The following is a 17,823-nucleotide window of genomic DNA, read 5'->3' as shown; positions in this document are numbered from 1 at the left end:
TTTGGGTTTGTCTCTTTGTGGAAGAGAGGAGACATGCTTCTTGGTATTGTGATGTAAAGAGGTTGCATCAGTAACTCTCAGGTTAGCCCAGAGAGGAAATTCTGGGTGGGAGAGAGGTAGGAAGGAATAGTTTATTTCCCTTTGTTAGGAGACTCAGGCATCTGAGTCTTGGGGGTTCCCCAGGGAAAGTTTTGGGGGACCCAAGAGTACCAGGAACTGGGATTCCTGGTTGGTGGCAGCGAGATCAGATCTAAGCTGGTAATTGAGCTTAGAGGGTTCATGCTAGCGTCTCAGTTATGAACGCTAAGGTTCAAATCTGAGTAGAAAGCTATGATAACCTCAAACTATGTTGCCCTCAGTGCCTTTGCCATGACAGTCACCACACCCAGGACATAGTGCCTAATAGTCTCTTATGTGAAGCTTGAAGATTTTTTGGGGGGGTGGGGGGTGGAAGGGAAGGAAAAGGGTATTTTGGGTGGATTTTCAGCTCCAGAAAATCCAGTCAGTTATCACAATGGATCCTGCCATACTTGGGGCAAATATGGCATAGCTCTTTCCTCTGCAGAAGCCCTTCTCCCAATAATGGAGTAAAAGCAGGAACCAGCGTTCTGGTAGATACCATCTACAATAAATAGATAGTGACTGGAATTGCCCACTCACAGACAGAAGCCTATATGACTCTCCATTATGTGTCTTGTATAAAGATGCCACAGATGTCAGTGGATTGCCTCAAGGTTCTGTTTAATATATTTGTTAGTGATCTGCAAAAAAGAGGTGAACAGTAAAGTGACACAGTTTATACATGACAAGCTTATATAGGTTAATCAAGACTAGAGAGGAGTGGGGCGCTAATAAACCTAATTAACTGACTTAAAGCTAGCTGAATAGGATCACAAGGATGAATGGAATTAACTGCTGAGGAAGGTAAGGCTAGTCACTTTGGAAGGAGTAACTATGCATTCAGAAAACTGAGTTCTAAATTAATTGTAACTGCTCAAGAAAAGTCACAGATGTCAGCCAGATCAGTGCACAGCAGTGCCAAAAAATAAAATAATAGGGTCTAAAGTATGGGACAGAATATCCTGAAAATATTTTAATATGTCATTATACAAAGCAATGGAATGCCTTTACTTGGAATACTGTTCTGTTCAGGTTACTCTATATTAAGAGATCTATGAGAAAGGGTTCAGAAATTGGCAATTGAAGTGATTAGATTCAAGGAGAGACTCAACTAAGAGACTTAAAAAAATATGTGAGAGAAGACCAGTAAGAGCAGATATGATGGAGGTTTAATACAATACTGGAGGAGATTGAGAAGGGAAGTCAGGGGCTCCAATTTATGCTCACTATACAAAAAGGGGACATACAATATAACTGAAAGATAACATTTAAATGTGTTTTTAAAAGGGTTCATTTTATCAGTTTGTAATTAATACGTGGAACTCGCTCTCACAAGAGATCTCAGGCCAAAATGAACAGGATTAAAAACAATTAATATATTTACATGAATAATGGAAAAATCAAAAGATATTTCTCCTGATATAAAAGGGATAAGAATTCCCAAAGTTCAGTGCAAAAGCCAACTATATAATGAAGACAGAAATTTCCCCATGGGCTGGTCATTCTGTATTTGTCCTTCACAGAATTTCTTGTATCTTGCTTTGTAGCATCTGGTATTGGCCTCTGTCAGACTGGACACCGGACTAGATGGACAAGGTATGCAAGTGTTTATATTCCTAGATGAATGCACCAGAAATCAGAAAAAAGTCTTTAGACCAGAGGAAAAGGATAAAACTTCCAAGTATGATACTCATACCCTGTCCCAAATTACCCAAAAGAGATGCCTCTCCATCCTTAGGGCTCACACACACTGACCCCATATTCCAGCTACAGCTACCAACAGAAGTGATGATAGCCCCTCAAGTCAATGTGACTTTATTGGCATTACAAGTGTTGCCAGGGCATGAGAAAAACATCCCACATCTCTCATATGATCAACCTAGGATAGGATTACACACTGTGGGGGATCTAATCCCCTGTGTCTATTTGTCATTATTGTCCCTTCCTGATCTTGTGGATACTACATAGCATAAGGCCATCTCTTATGAGCATCCTTCTCAATTTCATTCTGGGACAGGAGCTAACCAGAGTACAGACCTTAAACTGCGACCATCCTCACTTTGTGCAGCACCTCTCTGTTGCATAGGCTAGCCCAGGGCTCCACTCCTCCACCATAGCATAAATTGAAGATGTGCCTCAAGAAACTGGTATCTAGTGCAACTGGAAAGAATTTAAACCAAATCAACATAACTAAGTCCCAGCCACCCAGTATAGAGCATTTCCAAGACCTATAAAGGAAGAGTCCATGAATATAACCAGACCAACTCTCTTCAATCCATACATCAGTGACCTACCAACTTTAGTGGAAGAATTTCTAAATTCAGAACTCCTCCTAATGGACTCATAAGTTGACTGCTGTATGCTGGGATCCAAGTTGTACTATCATCTACTCAAGATGCTTTGCAAAGAATCTTACTCCTTCTTAGAAACCTACTATAATACAGGTCAACCTTGGCAGAGGCAGGGAGAGAATCAGTTTTTTTAAAAAGAAAAGTCCCGAAACAGCTTGAACAGGGGATATTTTTCTTTGAGAGACTTGAAGATTGAACAGACAATTACAGACCTTATAATAAATACACCAGAATGTTTCAGATGGACTACCAGAATTAAAGAAATAACCTTCCAGGGCTTCCACTCTGATAAAAACACACAACCCCACTCTCCTCTCCCTACAACAAACTAGCCACTAAAAACTATTCAACAACACAACACAACCCCTTCTACTCATGATAGTGAAATAGGGGGCCCAACTTAAATTACATTAACTGGGATAAGCCCCCCAACAGAAACCCTACATCTGTAGTTCTGCAAACATACTCCATGTGCACAGGAGCAAAGCAGACTTGGGATGATTTCCTTTTATTAATGAATATACAGAAAAGAATATTCAAATTCTAATGGCACCACAAACAAAGCAGCAACCCTACCTCTACCCTACCAATTGAAACATTTCTACAGCACATGAGCGACACAAATGTATAATTAATATGTAGAAGGTGGCCTTGTCTCTCTCATATCCTGGGAGCAACAAGGCATCAACACCGGCCCGGCCCCGCTGCCCCCCAGCCGAGACTCCCCCCCCACCGCACAGGCCGGCCCGGCCCGGCCCCTCTACTCCCAACTGCACTGGCCGGGCGGCCCCGACCCCACCGCGCAGACCTCACCTGCCCCTCGCCGAGGAAATCGAGCTTCTCGTAGCGCTTAGCTCGCGCCCGCGCGTCCATCACTGGCCGGGGAAAAGAGCCAGCCGGGCCAGGGGGATTTAAAACCGTCACTGCCTGAGCCACCCCCTGCTTCCGGCCCCGCACACAGGGCCCCGCCCCTTCCTCGAGCTACCTGCGCATGCGCTTTACTGGCGGCGGCGTCCTTACGACGGCATCGTCCCGCTCTACCAACAGTCACTAAGCGATGCACATTTGTCGCCCTTGGGCGCCAGCCCCTTCCGAGCCCGCCCCGGCAGACGCCTGCCGCAGGAGGGGCAGGACGGGAGGCGCTGCGTGGCGCCGGCTCAGGGTTCCTGGGGGAGCGAGGGCCGAGTCCGGGCTGCTACAGAGGAGCGCAGCATCTCGCTGAGCCCGGTGGGGTGAGGCAGCTGCGGGCTCCACGCTACCACCCCTAGAGCTGCCCCAGCAGGGGAGTTTGCCTGAAGCGCAGCCTAGCAGGCTAGGCCGGATCCCGTCCGACCGCACCGACCAGGCAGTAAGGCGCTGGGCCCACTCCCCTGAGTGAGAGGCAGGGACACCAGCCTTTGGGCAGATGGGAGCTCCAGCCTGAATGAGAGACAGGCACCTTAAACTCTTCCCCGACATCCACCAACACTGACTGCAGCTCACCCAGAAGCACTAACAGGTTGCGGCTGAAACAAAGCTACAGCAGGCTGCTGCAAAATGCACCGCCTTTAATTCCTAGAAAGGTGTGAGCCCTTTGAAAAGTGCATTGCAGTGATATGGGCTGGAGGTGACAGGCCAGGATCACAGTAGCAAGGTCTGCATCTTACTCAGTCCCAATCTCTTCTTCAAGGCTAGATGGAGATAAAAGCATTCCTGAAGCACACAGAAGATGAGGGTTGGAAGGGACCTCAGGAGGTCATCTAGTCTGACCTCCTGCTCAAAGCAGGACCAACCCCAACTAAATCATCCCAGCCAGAGCTTTGTTAAACTAGGCCAAAAAAACCTCTAAGGGAGGAGATTCCACCACCTCCCTGATTAACCCATTCCAGTGCTTCACCACCCTCTTAGTGAAATCGTTTTTCTAATATCCAACTTAGACCTCTCCCACTGCAACTTGAGACCATTGCTCCTTGTTCTGTCATCTACCACCATTGAGAACAGCCTAGCTCCATCCTCTTTGGAACCCCCCTTCAGGTAGTTGAAGGCTGCTATCTAATCACCTCCTCACTCTTCTCTTCTGCACACTAAATAAGCCCCGTTCCCTCAGCTTCTCCTCATAAATCATGTGCCCCAGCCCCCTAATCATTTTCCTTGCGCTCTGCTGAACTCCCTTCAATTTGTTCAAATTCTTTTGGGGGGGCGGGAGAACTGGACACAATACTCCAGATGTGGCCTCACCAGTGCTGACTAAACAGTAATAATCACTTCCTTCGATCTGCTGGCAATGCTCCTACTAATGTAGCCCAATATGCCATTAGCCTTCTTGGCAACTGTTTATTCATATCTAGCTTCTCGTCCACTGTAATCCCCAGGTCCTTTTCTGCTGAACTGCTGCTTAGCCAGTCGGTCTTCATCCTGTAGCAATACATGGGATTTTTCTGTCCTCAGTGTAGGACTCTCCACTTGTCCTTGTTGAACCGCATCAGATTTCTTTTGGCCCAATCCTCCAGTTTGTCTAGGTTACTCTGGACCCTATCACTACTCTACAGTATATCTGCCTCTCCCCCCAGCTTAGTGTCATTCGCAAACTTGCTGAAAGTACAATCCATCCCATCATCCAGATCATTAATGAAGATGTTAAACAAAACCGGCCCCAGGACCGACCCCTGCAGCACTCTGCTTGATACCAACTGCCAAGTAGACACTGAGCCGTTGATCACTACCCGTTGAGCCTGATGATCTAGCCAGCTTTCTATCCACCTTATTGTCCATTCAAGCTAAATTTCTTTAACAAGATTACTGTGGGAGACCACATAAAATGGTTTGCTAAAGTCAAGGTATATCACATCTACCACTTTCCCCATATCCACAGAGGCAATTATCTCATCATAGAAGGCATTCAGGTGGGTCAGGCATGACTTGACCTTGGTGAATCCATGTTGACTGTTCCTGATCACCTTTCTCCTCCAAGTCCTTCAAAATGGATTCCTGGAGGACCTGCTCCTTGATTTTTCTGGGGACTGAAGTGAGGCTGACCAATCTGTAGTTCCCCAAATTCTCCTTCTTCCTTTTTAAAGATGATCACTATATTTACCTTTTTCCAGTTGCCTGGGACCTCCCCTGATCACCATGAGTTTTCAAAGATAATGGCCAATGGCTCTGCAATCACATCAGCCAACTCCCTCAGTACCCTCGGATGGATTGCATCCAGCCCTATGGACTTGTGCATGTCCAGCTTTTCCAAATAGTCCTTAACCTGTTCTTTCTCCACTGAGGACTGCTCACCTCCTCCCCATACTGTGCTGCCCAATCCAGCAGTCTGGGAGCTGACCTTGCCTGTGAAGACAGAGGCAAAAAAAGCATTGAGTACTTCAGCTTTTCCCATATCAGCTGTCATTAGATTGCTTCCCCCATTCAGTAAGGGTCCCACGCTTTCCTTGACCACCTTCTTGTTGCTAACATACCTGTAGAAACCCAACAGGTACCCTTCATATCCCTGGCTAGCTGCAACTTCAGTTGTGCTTTGGCCTTCCTGCTTACACCTCTGCATGCTCAAGTAATATTTTTATACTCCTCCCTAGTCATCTGTCCAAGTTTCCACTTCTTGTAAGCTACCTTTTTGTGTTTAAGCTCACTGAAGATTTCTCTGTTAAGCCAAGCCAAGCCTGCCATATCTGCTATTCTTTCTGCACACTGGGATGCTTTGTTCCTGCAGCCTCAATAAGGCTTCTTTAAAATAAAGCCAGTTCTCCTGGATTCTTTTCCTCATTAGTCTCCCAGGGAATCCTGCCCATCAATTCCCTGAGAGAATCAAAGTCTACTTTTCTGAAATCCAAGGTCCTGCTATAGGATTATCCAACAGCAGTGGAAGTACAGTAAAAGGATAAAATTGACTTTGAATATTCAAAGTGATTTTTTTTTTGGCTTTATTTTCAGAACTTTGGAGGAAGATAGTGATTTGGAAGGTAGAAGAGTCTCGGTTTTTTTAAATCCAGTCACTTCATTGTGCACTTTTGGGCCCTCAAACTGGTTTGTAGAACAGAACTTCATGGTTAATATTCCAGCTCTCAAGCGGAATCATTTTCAGGAAAATTTGGACAGATTATATAGTATACACCTTAGACTCAGACCTATTTACATCCATGCTTCACATTCTGGATATGACTTCCTACCAGTGCCAGGAGTAGTGGAATGTGCAACTGATTTAACAAAACAGTTTATTAAACCCACAATATTCAAAATGAGCTTTTGTAAGGCAATGCTTTTTTTCATTACCTCTGCATTTTAACACGGTGTTATCCTTTCTATGCAACATATTCCATTTATTTAAAATTATTCTTTTGCTGCCATCGCTCAATTATACTGGAAGTAGCAGCCAACTCACACTTAGAACTGTTCATATTGACACATTAATCTGAAATAACTTTCAAGACTAGACAAGGCCTTAGTTATTTAAAGTGTGAATTTAAAGCACAAAAGATAATCCAGAATAGCTCACTGTGTGGACATACTTATTCTGGAGTACGTGTTGATGTGGGGAAGCTATTCAAATTAATTCTCCCAGATAGACAAACCTAAGAGTTGAATTAACTCTCTCTTCTTTGTCCATGTGTAAGTAATGCATAGTAATAATATGAATAAACTTCTCTCATCTTTGTCTACTATATTCCGCAGTATGTTCTGGCACCACCATTTTGTATTTTGAGAAAATATTGGTCTTTTCCGAGCTCATGACTCAGAATCAGGAGATATGGCATCTATATTCCTTGTTCATTCAACCACTTTGTGCCTCAGCTCCCCTCTTCAGTACATTTATTAGTATTTTCTGTCACAGCAATATTACCATATCACTGTGACAAAAAAGTATTGTTGTACAGTGTACACAATTCACCAATATATTTAAAATTCTATGAGATAGGTGGGAGAGAGAGTTCTCTCGGAGGACTTGAAGATGCACTGAAACCTGGTTGTAACTGAATATTTTATTTCCTGAACAATGTTGTCAGTGACAGTTTAAGTACTAAGATAGACTGGTAGTGAGTTGTTGGGGGTTTTTTTGCTACCCAAAGAGAACTGATATAGAATTGCCCACCCCTATCTGTAGATAAGACCCATTTTAAAATAATATGCCATATGTCAGCAACATTTCAAGGCTTTAGTGTTTAAAATTACTGTGAAACATACAGAGCCAGTTAATCTGATAGACCACTCACTGCTCTAGTTGACAACTGAACCTGAAAACTATACTTGGATACATTCTTGAAAAGATAGGAGGCAAGCCCTTTCCCCAACTTTGCAACTCTGCCCCTCATGCCGCTTCTGTATCGTCTAAGAAAGGCCTAAAGTCCATTTTTAATAGGTTAAAAGCTATAAAATAAAAGCCTGATCTCTGCCTTAGTAGGCATCAAGGGACTGAAGGGAAGTTCTCCACCTTACTGGGCTAGTGGTGTAGTTTAACCTATTAAAATTGTTCAAGGCACAAGGCGTACTTAACAGATGTAGCACTCAAGTTAATTTTTTTAGTCTCCCTTTTACCCAGATTAAGGTTCATTTGTCGAGCAAACAAGAGAAGTAAAGGCTACTGTAGTTTTCTTCTTGAAACCAAACCCATCAGCCCCATGATATACCTGACTTCTAAAGCTCAAGAAAACAAGAATCAGTTCTGAAAGGTAGTTTTGTCTAAAACTGTAGGCAAGTGAGTTTAAGAGCTGTTCCAAACACAATTTTAATTACTAAAATTAGTCCAAGAATAAGCTGATCATCTCTATCTTAATGCTGTTCTCACCCTAGGAAGCATTTAAACTGTCAGGGCAAGCAGCCACCATGCAGCAGGACGCCAGAATCAAAGCTTATTTTTATGTATCTGTCTGAAGTTGAAAAGTAAGAACATTAAGATTGCTACTTTTTATTATAAGAACTTTACAATGCTCATCTTATGGGCCTGAGAGATTTTGCACTAGATCTGGACCTTTGTTTGTGGATCAACAACGGCTACAAAAGAAGATATTCTTAACAATTTTATTGCTTAAGTTACATTTGAATAGTGTACGTTTCTGTAATGGATTCAGACAATTATCTTAATCAGCTTTTAACAGAAAAGCTGGCCCAGAAACATAGATTAGAAGAGAAGTGGTCTAAGTGTCAACTTTCTCACCCCTTTATACAGGGTCTTTATTAAAGCTATTAAACTATTTATAACATTCAGAGTGAAGAAGGCCTTCAATGTGAATACAGTAATTCATTCAGCAGTGGTGAACAAGCATCTTCTGTAATTATTCTGGACCTCCACGCTGTAAAAGAAAAATAGACAATTACATGTCTTCTACTAAAAGATATGGAAGCTGACATGCTGGTTTGCACTTTGTTATTACTGAGTAGGAAAGTACTGTTTTCAATATTGGGTTATTTGCACATTTAAGAATTCTACTTTTTATTTATTACTTCTATAGACACAAAATTTCTACTTCTCTTAGATGTTGTAAAAAAACCTCACAAAAATCTGAAAAATGTTTATGTAACTTCTTATATAGATCAGTGTAAAAATGAACACTGCAGCATTACACTGGTGAATAAAAGCCTGCAAAAGAAACTGACTAGTTATTTTCTTTGTCCAAGCTCAAAAGTGCAAAAAAGAGAGTAAAAAGCAAGCTTCCTGTTTAAACATTCTCTGTTTTAATAATCTAAGGTGTCCAGAAGACGTTTCCACTGTTTTCCTGCTAGACTTTTACAGCTTAATACCCCTCATTGCTGGGAAACTTTTAGGCTCAATGTCAGGAAGTTTCACACCTTCTTTAATTCCATTACTCCTAGTTATAGCCCTCTTTCCACCCTATATAAAAATTCCTCTCTATCATCAATGTTTATATCCTTCGAACACTTGTGGACTTACTCACCACCAAATCAGGTTATACAGATTTAGTTCATTTAGTCTTGCCTCAAACCCATCCCTCCAGCTCTTTAATATTTTTGATATTCTTCTCTAATCTCCCAATTTGTCACCATCTGGTGACGAAGTGCTCAAAACTCAACAAATTACAGGTACAATGCCATTTTGTAGTCAATTAAATTTTCTGCCTCTCATGTACTTGCATAATGCTGCAATATTAGTTTGCAAGCACTATAAGGGAGCATTTAAACTCAATTTGTTTTCTGTGAAATAAATAATTTGTTTCTGTAATTTTTATTGTTAAACACACAACCTATATTTTGGGCATAAGCTACCTGTTTAGCCTCCTCAGTCTATGAATAAACTCATAAATGAAAGGATCAGCACTTTGTTCAAAAAGTAAATATACTAATTTTAATAGAAGTACATGCAGACAATGGTACATACAATAGGTAATGACACTGAAATAACATGGTTTAATGGATTAAATGTAGTCTAGAACTTCAAAACAAATTCTAGTCCTGATTTTGTCACTGGCTTTCTGCATTACCTTGGGCAAGTCATGGCCTCTCTGTGTGTATCAGTATCCTGAACTGCCAAACAGGGATACTTTATCTACCCAGCTTGTGTGTTGCGGAATATTTAGTTTGCATTTACTGCAAATTAAGTTGCAATGCTTGATGTAAGTGCAAAGTTAACAAGAGTTAACTTGGATAAGGATATTTATCATGTTGTCCAGAAGTTGCTTTGCGAAGTATTCAACATAGTGAATAACTACATAGGACATACGTAGTAACAAATATAACAAAACTTACTTGAATGTATTCCATCTCCTCATCTGACATCAGCTTTCTCCTGTACTTTTGAGGTAATGTTTTCACTAATTCTGGTGTGTCTGGTGTGCCTTGTACTCTACTAATGGATGAAATGTTTTGAAGGGCTGGTGGTCTGTCTCCTACAGACATCTGTGCAGCTGAAGCATGGAGTGGTGGTACCCTTGCTTGTAGAGATTCCTGCACTGAAACCCAGATTTCAAAGCCATGTATAGAAGTAAAGAGAATATTTTAATTCCTTAACGGGCTTGAGAATAGTTATTCATTAGTGCAGTCAGTAAAAGTTAGAAGGTACTGGTCGTGCAGTAGAATTTTTCACTATAAAGCTTCTTGCATGAATTTAAACCCCTTCCTTCTCACCATATACTTTTATTTTCAATTTTAAGGACTAATATACCAATGAGAACACTGATGCAGTCAAATTTTGAGAGTAGGAGGAAGCACAGATTGAAAGGGATAGATACTGATGTTGCAATAGTAGCTAAACCAGTACACAGTTTTACAAATAAATAGTTACACTGGGAAACCGTAACTGCAGATTAAGAACATACAGTGCCTCACAGTGTATTTGTACTTATAGAATGTCATAAGCATGTGGGATTCTCAAAGGTTTGGTCATTATATTTCTACTCAAGTAGTTTACAATACAAGTTGTCCACAGACAAAGGGACAGGTCTATGGAGGATGAAGGTTGTAACTGTGAAATATTACAAAATGTGGTTTGTATTATACCCATTTTTAATGCTTTGTTTGTATTTTTAATTAATTCATATAATATAGTTTGTAGGTTTGTAACGGCCTTGGCTGGAGCTCAGCTCCTGGTCACAGGGGCTGAGCGAATGAAGTCAGTAGTCCGAGCCCTTGGGTAGGGCCAGGCGGCGAACGAACAGTTTTCGGGGCTCCGGCCCTTCGGGGCAGGGCCGAGCTACAAGCAGCGTAGGGGCTCCGGCCCTTCGGGGCAGGGCCGAGCTACAAGCAGCGTAGGGGCTCCGGCCCTTCGGGGCAGGGCCGAGCAAGGGACAACTGGAGGCGATCAAGTTAAGTAAAGGAAAGGGGAGTCTGCCACCCTTAGGGTGGCAGGGGACGCAGGCCCTCCACTCCACTGCGTTCCAGCCGGGGCCCTAGTAGCGGCTGTCGCCCTAGGCGGTCAGTGGGGATCCTGCCCGAAACACACTGACCGGGTGAGCGGCAGGGTTCCCACCGAACACCACTGACCGGATGGTCAGTGGGATCCTGGCCATGCCAATGACCATCGGCTCGGGGCCTTCTGCGGCCTGACTGTAGTCAGCCGCCCCGGGCTGCTCCAACCTCCCCTCCTGGGTACCTGCCCTTTGCCGGCGTCGTCCAGGGGTTCCCAGATCATAGGTTCCTCAGCCGGTCAGCAGCGGGGGGTCCAGTCCAGTCTCGGGGTACCGGGGTCCAGGCGGTCCGGTCCACTCCTCGGGTACGGGGTCCGGGCGGGTCCGGCACTCCTCGGGTACGGGGTCCGGGCGGTCCGGTCCATCCTCCGCAGGGCGAGTGTCCGAAGGCACGGCCCGCTGCTCTGGGTGCTGGCCCAGGGGGGGGAGGTCAGGCCAGGACCCCTCCGGATACCGAGCGTGTAAGCCGGGCCAGCGGGAGCTCGGGCACCACGTCTGCCTCTCGGCGGCCTCCTTCTAACTGAGGCTGGGACGGGTTTTTATACTTCCTGTCCCGCCCCCTGACTTCCTGGGGGCGGGAACAGGCAGAGGGGGCCTTGAACTTCCAGTCCCGCCCCTTGACTTCCTGGGGGCGGGGATAGGCGGCCAGGCCTCTGCCCGGGACTGCAGGGGTCCTAGCCTATCCCCTGTCTCAGGAGCATGGGGGAGGGGACCCCCCTCGCTACAAGGTTACATCCAAAATGAAGTTCACAGGGAGTGGAGGTCAGTTGCTGAATGCTGACCAAAATGGGTGAGTTTTGAGGGATTTGAGATGCACAGGGTCAGGAAAGACATTCCAGCATAGGAGACTGAAAGAAGGCATGGAATAACTTGTAGAAAAGTACAGAAACAGCCTCAAGTATAAATAAGCACTTGGGTTATGAGCTGGGGAGTAGGAAACTAGGTGTCAGAAGGGCCTTGAAGCTGCAAGGATGGAAGATTTTGAACATGATATAAGTCAGCATTGCATGGCAATGCAAGAACTTGGTGATGAGGGCTAGATGGTCAAAACAGCCAATAATGATTTTTTCTAGTGGCAATGTGTTTATATAGCATTCATCCCTCTGGACAAACACACAAAGACAAACCAACCCCCCCACCCAAACAAATGATTTAGACTTGACAACACAGCAGACTACACAATTACAATATCCTGTGGAAGTAAAGATTCTTAATTCAAGTCCCAAGTCCCATGGGAGCAACATTTCCCATCCTATTAGACCCCCAGCCTCAATTTGTGGACTAGAGCGAATGTAATGCAAAAGTCAAGGAAGCTAGAGATGCGGAGGCTGCAGTAGCCCAGGTGAGAAATGATCAGACCTAAGACCAAAATTGAAGCAGCAGTGATAAGACAGTTGCAGAATAAGCAGTAACAGGATTTAGCAATCCTAAATGAGTCAAATGTGAAACTATGCTTGCTAACCCAGGGGACCAGATGGATGATGAAGTTGCTGATAAGGTCAGAGAAAGAAGCACAGGAAGATGAGTTTTTCAATTTTAGCCATGTGGCATTTCAATTGATTCAAGGATATTGAGGAAGAGATGCGGGACGTAGCACTGTGGGTGACAGCAGCAGCAGAGAGACATCTTTAGAGTTGACAGTGAAGAAATATACTTGATACCCTCAGTATAGGTAAGGCTTCCCAGAGACTGGGAGGGAACCAGGAACAGATCCCTTAAGGCCAACCAGTCAACTATACAGCCGATCACAAAAGCATCACGTCATGGTAAAATACAGGCTATCATATTCTAAATCACTACAGGATGAATGGATTGAAAATGTACAGAATAGTCTGGAGGTGACAAAAGCATGGATCAAGATAGGAAGGTCTATATCGATCTACTTACACACACCCACCCCAGTCCAAAATTTTCCAGGGAAACTGAAGAGTCATGCTGGACCGCAGACCCTGGGAATCCCAGCAGGAGCTCAATGAAACTGACATTCAGTGAATAGCATTCTGATTCGTTTCCAATATTTCATTCCACAAACACCATGTTTCACTGTCTCCAAACTGAAATTTTAGATTTGTTGAAATATTTCAACAAATTTGGTTTGGTTATGATGAGAACAAACCCAACTTCTGAAAAGCTGAAATTTCTCATGACTCAAAAATTTGGAGTTTCAGCCAGCTCTAATGAGAACTTGCACATCAGATTTAGAAGAATAAGAGATAAGAAATTAGTTGTTTATTGAAAATCTTTTTCAATGATTGAATAGAGTAGAGGGTGTTGGAACTAGATACAAATTAGATGGTGTGGGCAAACACTGCATAGAATTCTGTCAATACACGTCATTTTTTAACAAAAATATTCAATGGGAATTCAAACTCAGGTTAAAACCATCAATCAAGCCAAAAAGAAAAATATTTTTATGGAGTGCTTCCAACACCAGGGTTGAAGTCATTAGATTCCAAGGATTAAAGTTCTCATTTTTCAAAATTCTATAGTAACGTTTATTATATCTACCTCTACCACCACCAGTGAAAAACCTTAAAATAAGTGGTGAGCTCTGGGGACATAAACAGGAAGGGATCCTCTAATTTTAGGTGCGCTGAACAGGTTTGACTCCAATATTTCAGAAGGTGTCATAGGTACCGAATTAAAAGAGGAATGAACCAGGGAATTATCAGAGCCTCCAGACAAAAAGTAGTATTAGGCCAGAATTTCATAAAAACCATTATTGAGTCAAGAGGAATGTTAGTCATAACAATACACAATCCCATTTTAATGGAGCAATATGACAACTCTGATGTCTACATATGATGGTGATTGGTACCCTATAAGCATCAATGTAGTAATATACAGATATACAGTAAAGTCAGATTGAGTACTGTTTTTTTAAATATAACAACTTTTTTCCCTTATGCATAGTGGGAGTAAACTGCCCTCTCAGGTACCATCAGGATTTTAAATATTGCAGAAAAAGCAAAGAAAAATGACTGTCTTTTTGCTGCAAACTTCATTGAAAACTCATGCTGCTTAAAAATGAGTTTAGCACAGCCTCTCTTAAATGGAGATTAGTGTTTGCAAAATGAGCTCATAGTATAAGATTAAAGTAGGAGGATAAAAATGGAGATCCTCAAAACTCTGCCTGGGCAACAGAGGAAATAAGGTAATCTCAGTTTTATGCATTAAGTATGGTCTGTTTTCTAAAGCATAAAATCAGGCAGCTGCCACCAAACTAGGTCAATGCTCAGAAACAATTGAGCCAAAATTGAGCCATATAAGCCCAAAAGAAACAATGTGTCATGGGTCCTTAAGTAAATACTAAGGCAAATAAATATAATATGGTATAAGTTTTATTTACAAATAAAATACTTACATTTAGGTTTGGGACTATTTTTTCTATCCGGGAACTTGATTAAGGGTGTATGTGGCTTGACTACCTAAAACAAGACAGCAGTGGAAGGAGGAAGGGAAGGGTGCGGGGAAGGGAGGAGAGTTTGGGTAAATAAAATATAAAAGTTCATGAGATTTTCATGGCAAGAATGCTACACACTAAGCAATTATTTTTACCCTGTTGCTTTGCGCTTTCATTAACACCAGATTTGGGAGATTTACAATAATTTAAATTTTATTTTTAATTAAGGTTAAGACTGTCCAAGTGACATTTCAGATTCAAAGCTGTATTAGACCGTAAAGCAAATGCAATGCTTTATTAGTTTTCACTCAACTATGGCTTATAGAGGAGTAACTATAACTGCAGTATTAATTGGATTTTTGTAGTCTCAGAAGTAAACAGCTATATATTAGTAGGTGTGGAGTTCAACCCCCATCTGCATTAAGATATTTTTTGCAGGGTTTTGGAGAGGAGCCTGGAGCTGGAGTGCGGAGCAGTAGGTTTTTGCCTCGAGCTGGAGTGGAGCAATTTAAAAATTTGATTGCTCCAAATCCCTGATTATTTGCATTGATTTTTTTCAAAAAAGTTTATTTCTTTAAAATAAAAAAGGCTTTCCCCTCATTTCTAAGAACAGCAGTTTATGAGTTGCAAATAAGCACTTATGGGAAGGTGATATTTTGAGTGTGCATAATCTCCTTTTCATCAGGGCTACTGCAAGATAGGCAATTTGCCGGCATCCCTATAGCAGTAGGAATAATACCACAAGAGAAGCAGGCAATTGAGCCCTGGATCCAACAGACCAGGTGACTAGTCAATGGAGGTAGGGAAGAAAAGGATGTGAGGACATCAAGATATTGGAGAGCCCCTATTTGGTTGGTCCATGAAGCAGAAAAGCAAATTTCGCTACACACAAAGTGCTATCACAAGCACAAAGGAAACAAAACTGGAAAAAACAGAAAAGAAGATTTTTTTTTCTCAAATCCCTTTAAGGTATCTTAATGGTTATTTGTACTAATAGCAGGTGCTTATTTCTGACTGAAGTGTGATTTGCAAGCTGGTGTCCCTTTAAGGGGAAGCTGAAGACAGTTAAGAGTAAGCTATTGCAAAATAGCCAGAATGGTTATAGAAAGAATTGGAATAGAGGCTCTTGAAGAAAGAGCAGCGAGGATTTATTCCCTCCCTCGGTTCCGCGCCCTCTCTCCACCGACTCCTCTGAGTCTCTCGAGGAAGCTCTCCCAGGGTGATCAAGCGCCGCCGGCATCTCCACGTACAGCACCCGTGCGAGGCCCCCCAGGGCCGGACTGCTGTAGTGCGAGCACCGCGCGCTTCCAGGCACCGAGGTCGAAACGACAGGTCGTGCGAGCAGAGCCTCGGGCCTTGCACCTCAACGCAGAGCGAGGTTGTGGGGACACGACAAGGCCCGCACGGGGGGGCGGCAGCAGCAGCTCTGAAGGGAGCCTGGCTGTAGCCACTGCCAAGTATCGCCCATGGAAGCAGGTGAGCCCGTGGGCAGCGGCAGTCCGGGTCCGTCCCTCCCGCCATGGCGGAAGAGTCCCCGCCCCCGGGCAGGTGAGGCCCCCACTGCTGTCACTGATCCCCAACGCGCGCCCGGCCTCACTCATGCCCCCCCCCCCCCGCAGTGTCCCCGCAATCCCGCAGTTCAGACCCGCTCGCCCCTTCTCCGGACTCAGGCCCAGAAGCACCTCGGCCCACCACTGCCCAGAGCCCCCACCAGCGCCCCGGCTCCCCAGCGGCTCCTCCAGGCCAAGGACATCAGTCCCGGCCGCTCTCGCTCTGCGGCTGCTCCGGCGTCTCCAGCCGCCGGCGGAGGTGGGCAGATGGCACCAGACTCCCGCCCGGCGGCCGAACGCAGAGTGCTGGGCCCGCCCCCTTCGCGGGGAAACAACCCTAGTTACCTGAACGACCCTGCTGGCGGCCGCCATCTTGCTGCCCATGGTGACCCGCTGCCAGTTACTGCATCCTCCAGCCCCCGAGCAGGGCGCCGGCGCGAAAGGCGGGGCCATTCGGGGGGCGGGGCAGAGCTAGAACTGCCTGGAGAGCGGGGCTGGAGTCAAGCTCCCTGCGGGGGCCAGGCCAGAGCCGCCTGGGGGGGCGGGGCTCTGCTGCCTCATGGGCATCGGTTGCTCTGGAAGGGCAGCATTGTGCTGGCTTGTTTCTACACTTGTGGCGGCCACATACACAATATTTATGGCTGGGTTCCTTGTGTTGGCAAAAAGCTATGCTGAGTACAATCTTATGCTGTACACAGAGGTGCTAGAACAATTTCTAGGGTGGGGTTGCTGAGAGCCATTAAACCAAACTGTAAAACCTACGTATGACAGAAACCACTTCAAACCAGGGGGTGCTGCAGCACCCCCCCACTTCCAGCACCTGTGGCCGTACATTCCCCATTAGACCCGACCTAGGTGTTTAAATACACTTTTCCAGTGAGTAGTGAACTTTCTATCCCAGCAAGCTTGTTGCAGACACCGAATGTGCCCAAGGCAAGTAACAGTGGTAGTCCGTGCCCGGAGTGCTTAGCGCCAATAAACACACCGACGTGGAGAAGCAAGCAAAGTTTATTTGGGATCCCAAAGTGATGTTGGGAGACTTGGCACGCCTCAAATCCAGCACGATTTAATACAAGCACGTTACCTTTTTTTATACTTTAGCTAAGTTCGTCCCCCTTTTCCTCCCTCCCCCTTTCCCCCCTTGTAGCAGTTACATGTTACATTAAGCAGCTACACAAAACAGTCAAACAAAGCTGGCAACTACAAGTTTATTTCGTTAGGCCCACTCCTTTGAATTATTATCTTGTCCTGTCTTTTGAGAGGTATTATTTTACTCCCTTTTTGCCAGAGGTATGCAGGCCTCATTAATTTTGCTGTGTACCAGTTTGAGCTGCATTACAACTGATAACGGCTGGTGCACCTGGCCTTTCCCATCTGCCAGCCTCTGAGGTCGATTAGAGTTTAAACATGGAAGGACTCTTGCTCACTAGAGGCCTACAACAGGGAGACTTTATATTCGTATTGCCTTTCACTTTTCTAAGTTACCTAGGGTTATGCTTAGTGACACCAACAAGCTTGGCTTCCTTGTCAGAAGTATTATTAGAAGGCTAAGAAGGATATTA

At 44.3% G+C, this 17,823-nt stretch overlaps 2 protein-coding genes across 2 annotated transcripts in view; both read right to left on the bottom strand.

The window, feature by feature from the left end:
- CDK7 (cyclin dependent kinase 7) overlaps positions 1-3,446 on the bottom strand; it is a 34,574-nt gene extending 31,128 nt beyond the window's left edge. The window contains exon 1 of the mRNA XM_032765000.2: positions 3,285-3,446. Coding sequence (XP_032620891.1) covers positions 3,285-3,344 — 60 coding nt within the window. The 5' untranslated portion in view covers positions 3,345-3,446. The remainder of the gene's footprint in view (positions 1-3,284) is intronic.
- Positions 3,447-8,454: 5,008 nt separating this feature from the next.
- On the bottom strand, positions 8,455-16,706 carry KGD4 (alpha-ketoglutarate dehydrogenase subunit 4). The gene is made up of 4 exons (XM_032765013.2): positions 16,607-16,706; positions 14,673-14,736; positions 10,152-10,354; positions 8,455-8,740 (listed from the first exon to the last, which is right to left on the bottom strand). Exons 1-4 carry the CDS (start codon positions 16,643-16,645, stop codon positions 8,723-8,725), a joined length of 324 nt encoding a protein of 107 aa, XP_032620904.1. The 5' UTR covers positions 16,646-16,706; the 3' UTR covers positions 8,455-8,722.
- Between the last annotated feature and the right edge of the window lie 1,117 nt (positions 16,707-17,823).

Source organism: Chelonoidis abingdonii, chromosome 6 (genome assembly GCF_003597395.2).
Source record: "Chelonoidis abingdonii isolate Lonesome George chromosome 6, CheloAbing_2.0, whole genome shotgun sequence".
NCBI lineage: Eukaryota > Metazoa > Chordata > Testudines > Testudinidae > Chelonoidis > Chelonoidis abingdonii.
The sequence above is the reverse complement of the archived record's forward strand: the minus strand, read 5'-3'. Positions and strand labels throughout refer to the sequence as shown.

What these genes read in the sequence shown, in the direction of transcription:
- KGD4 (XM_032765013.2), bottom strand. Translation starts at nt 16,645, where the DNA reads ATGGGCAGCAAGATGGCGGCCGCCAGCAGGGTCGTTCAG. An exon ending in CCGCCAGCAGGGTCGTTCAG is followed by an intron (nt 14,737 to 16,606) that starts GTAACTAGGGTT and finishes GTCTTGTTTTAG; the next exon opens with GTAGTCAAGCCACATACACC. An exon ending in AAATAGTCCCAAACCTAAAT is followed by an intron (nt 10,355 to 14,672) that starts GTAAGTATTTTA and finishes TCTGGGTTTCAG; the next exon opens with TGCAGGAATCTCTACAAGCA.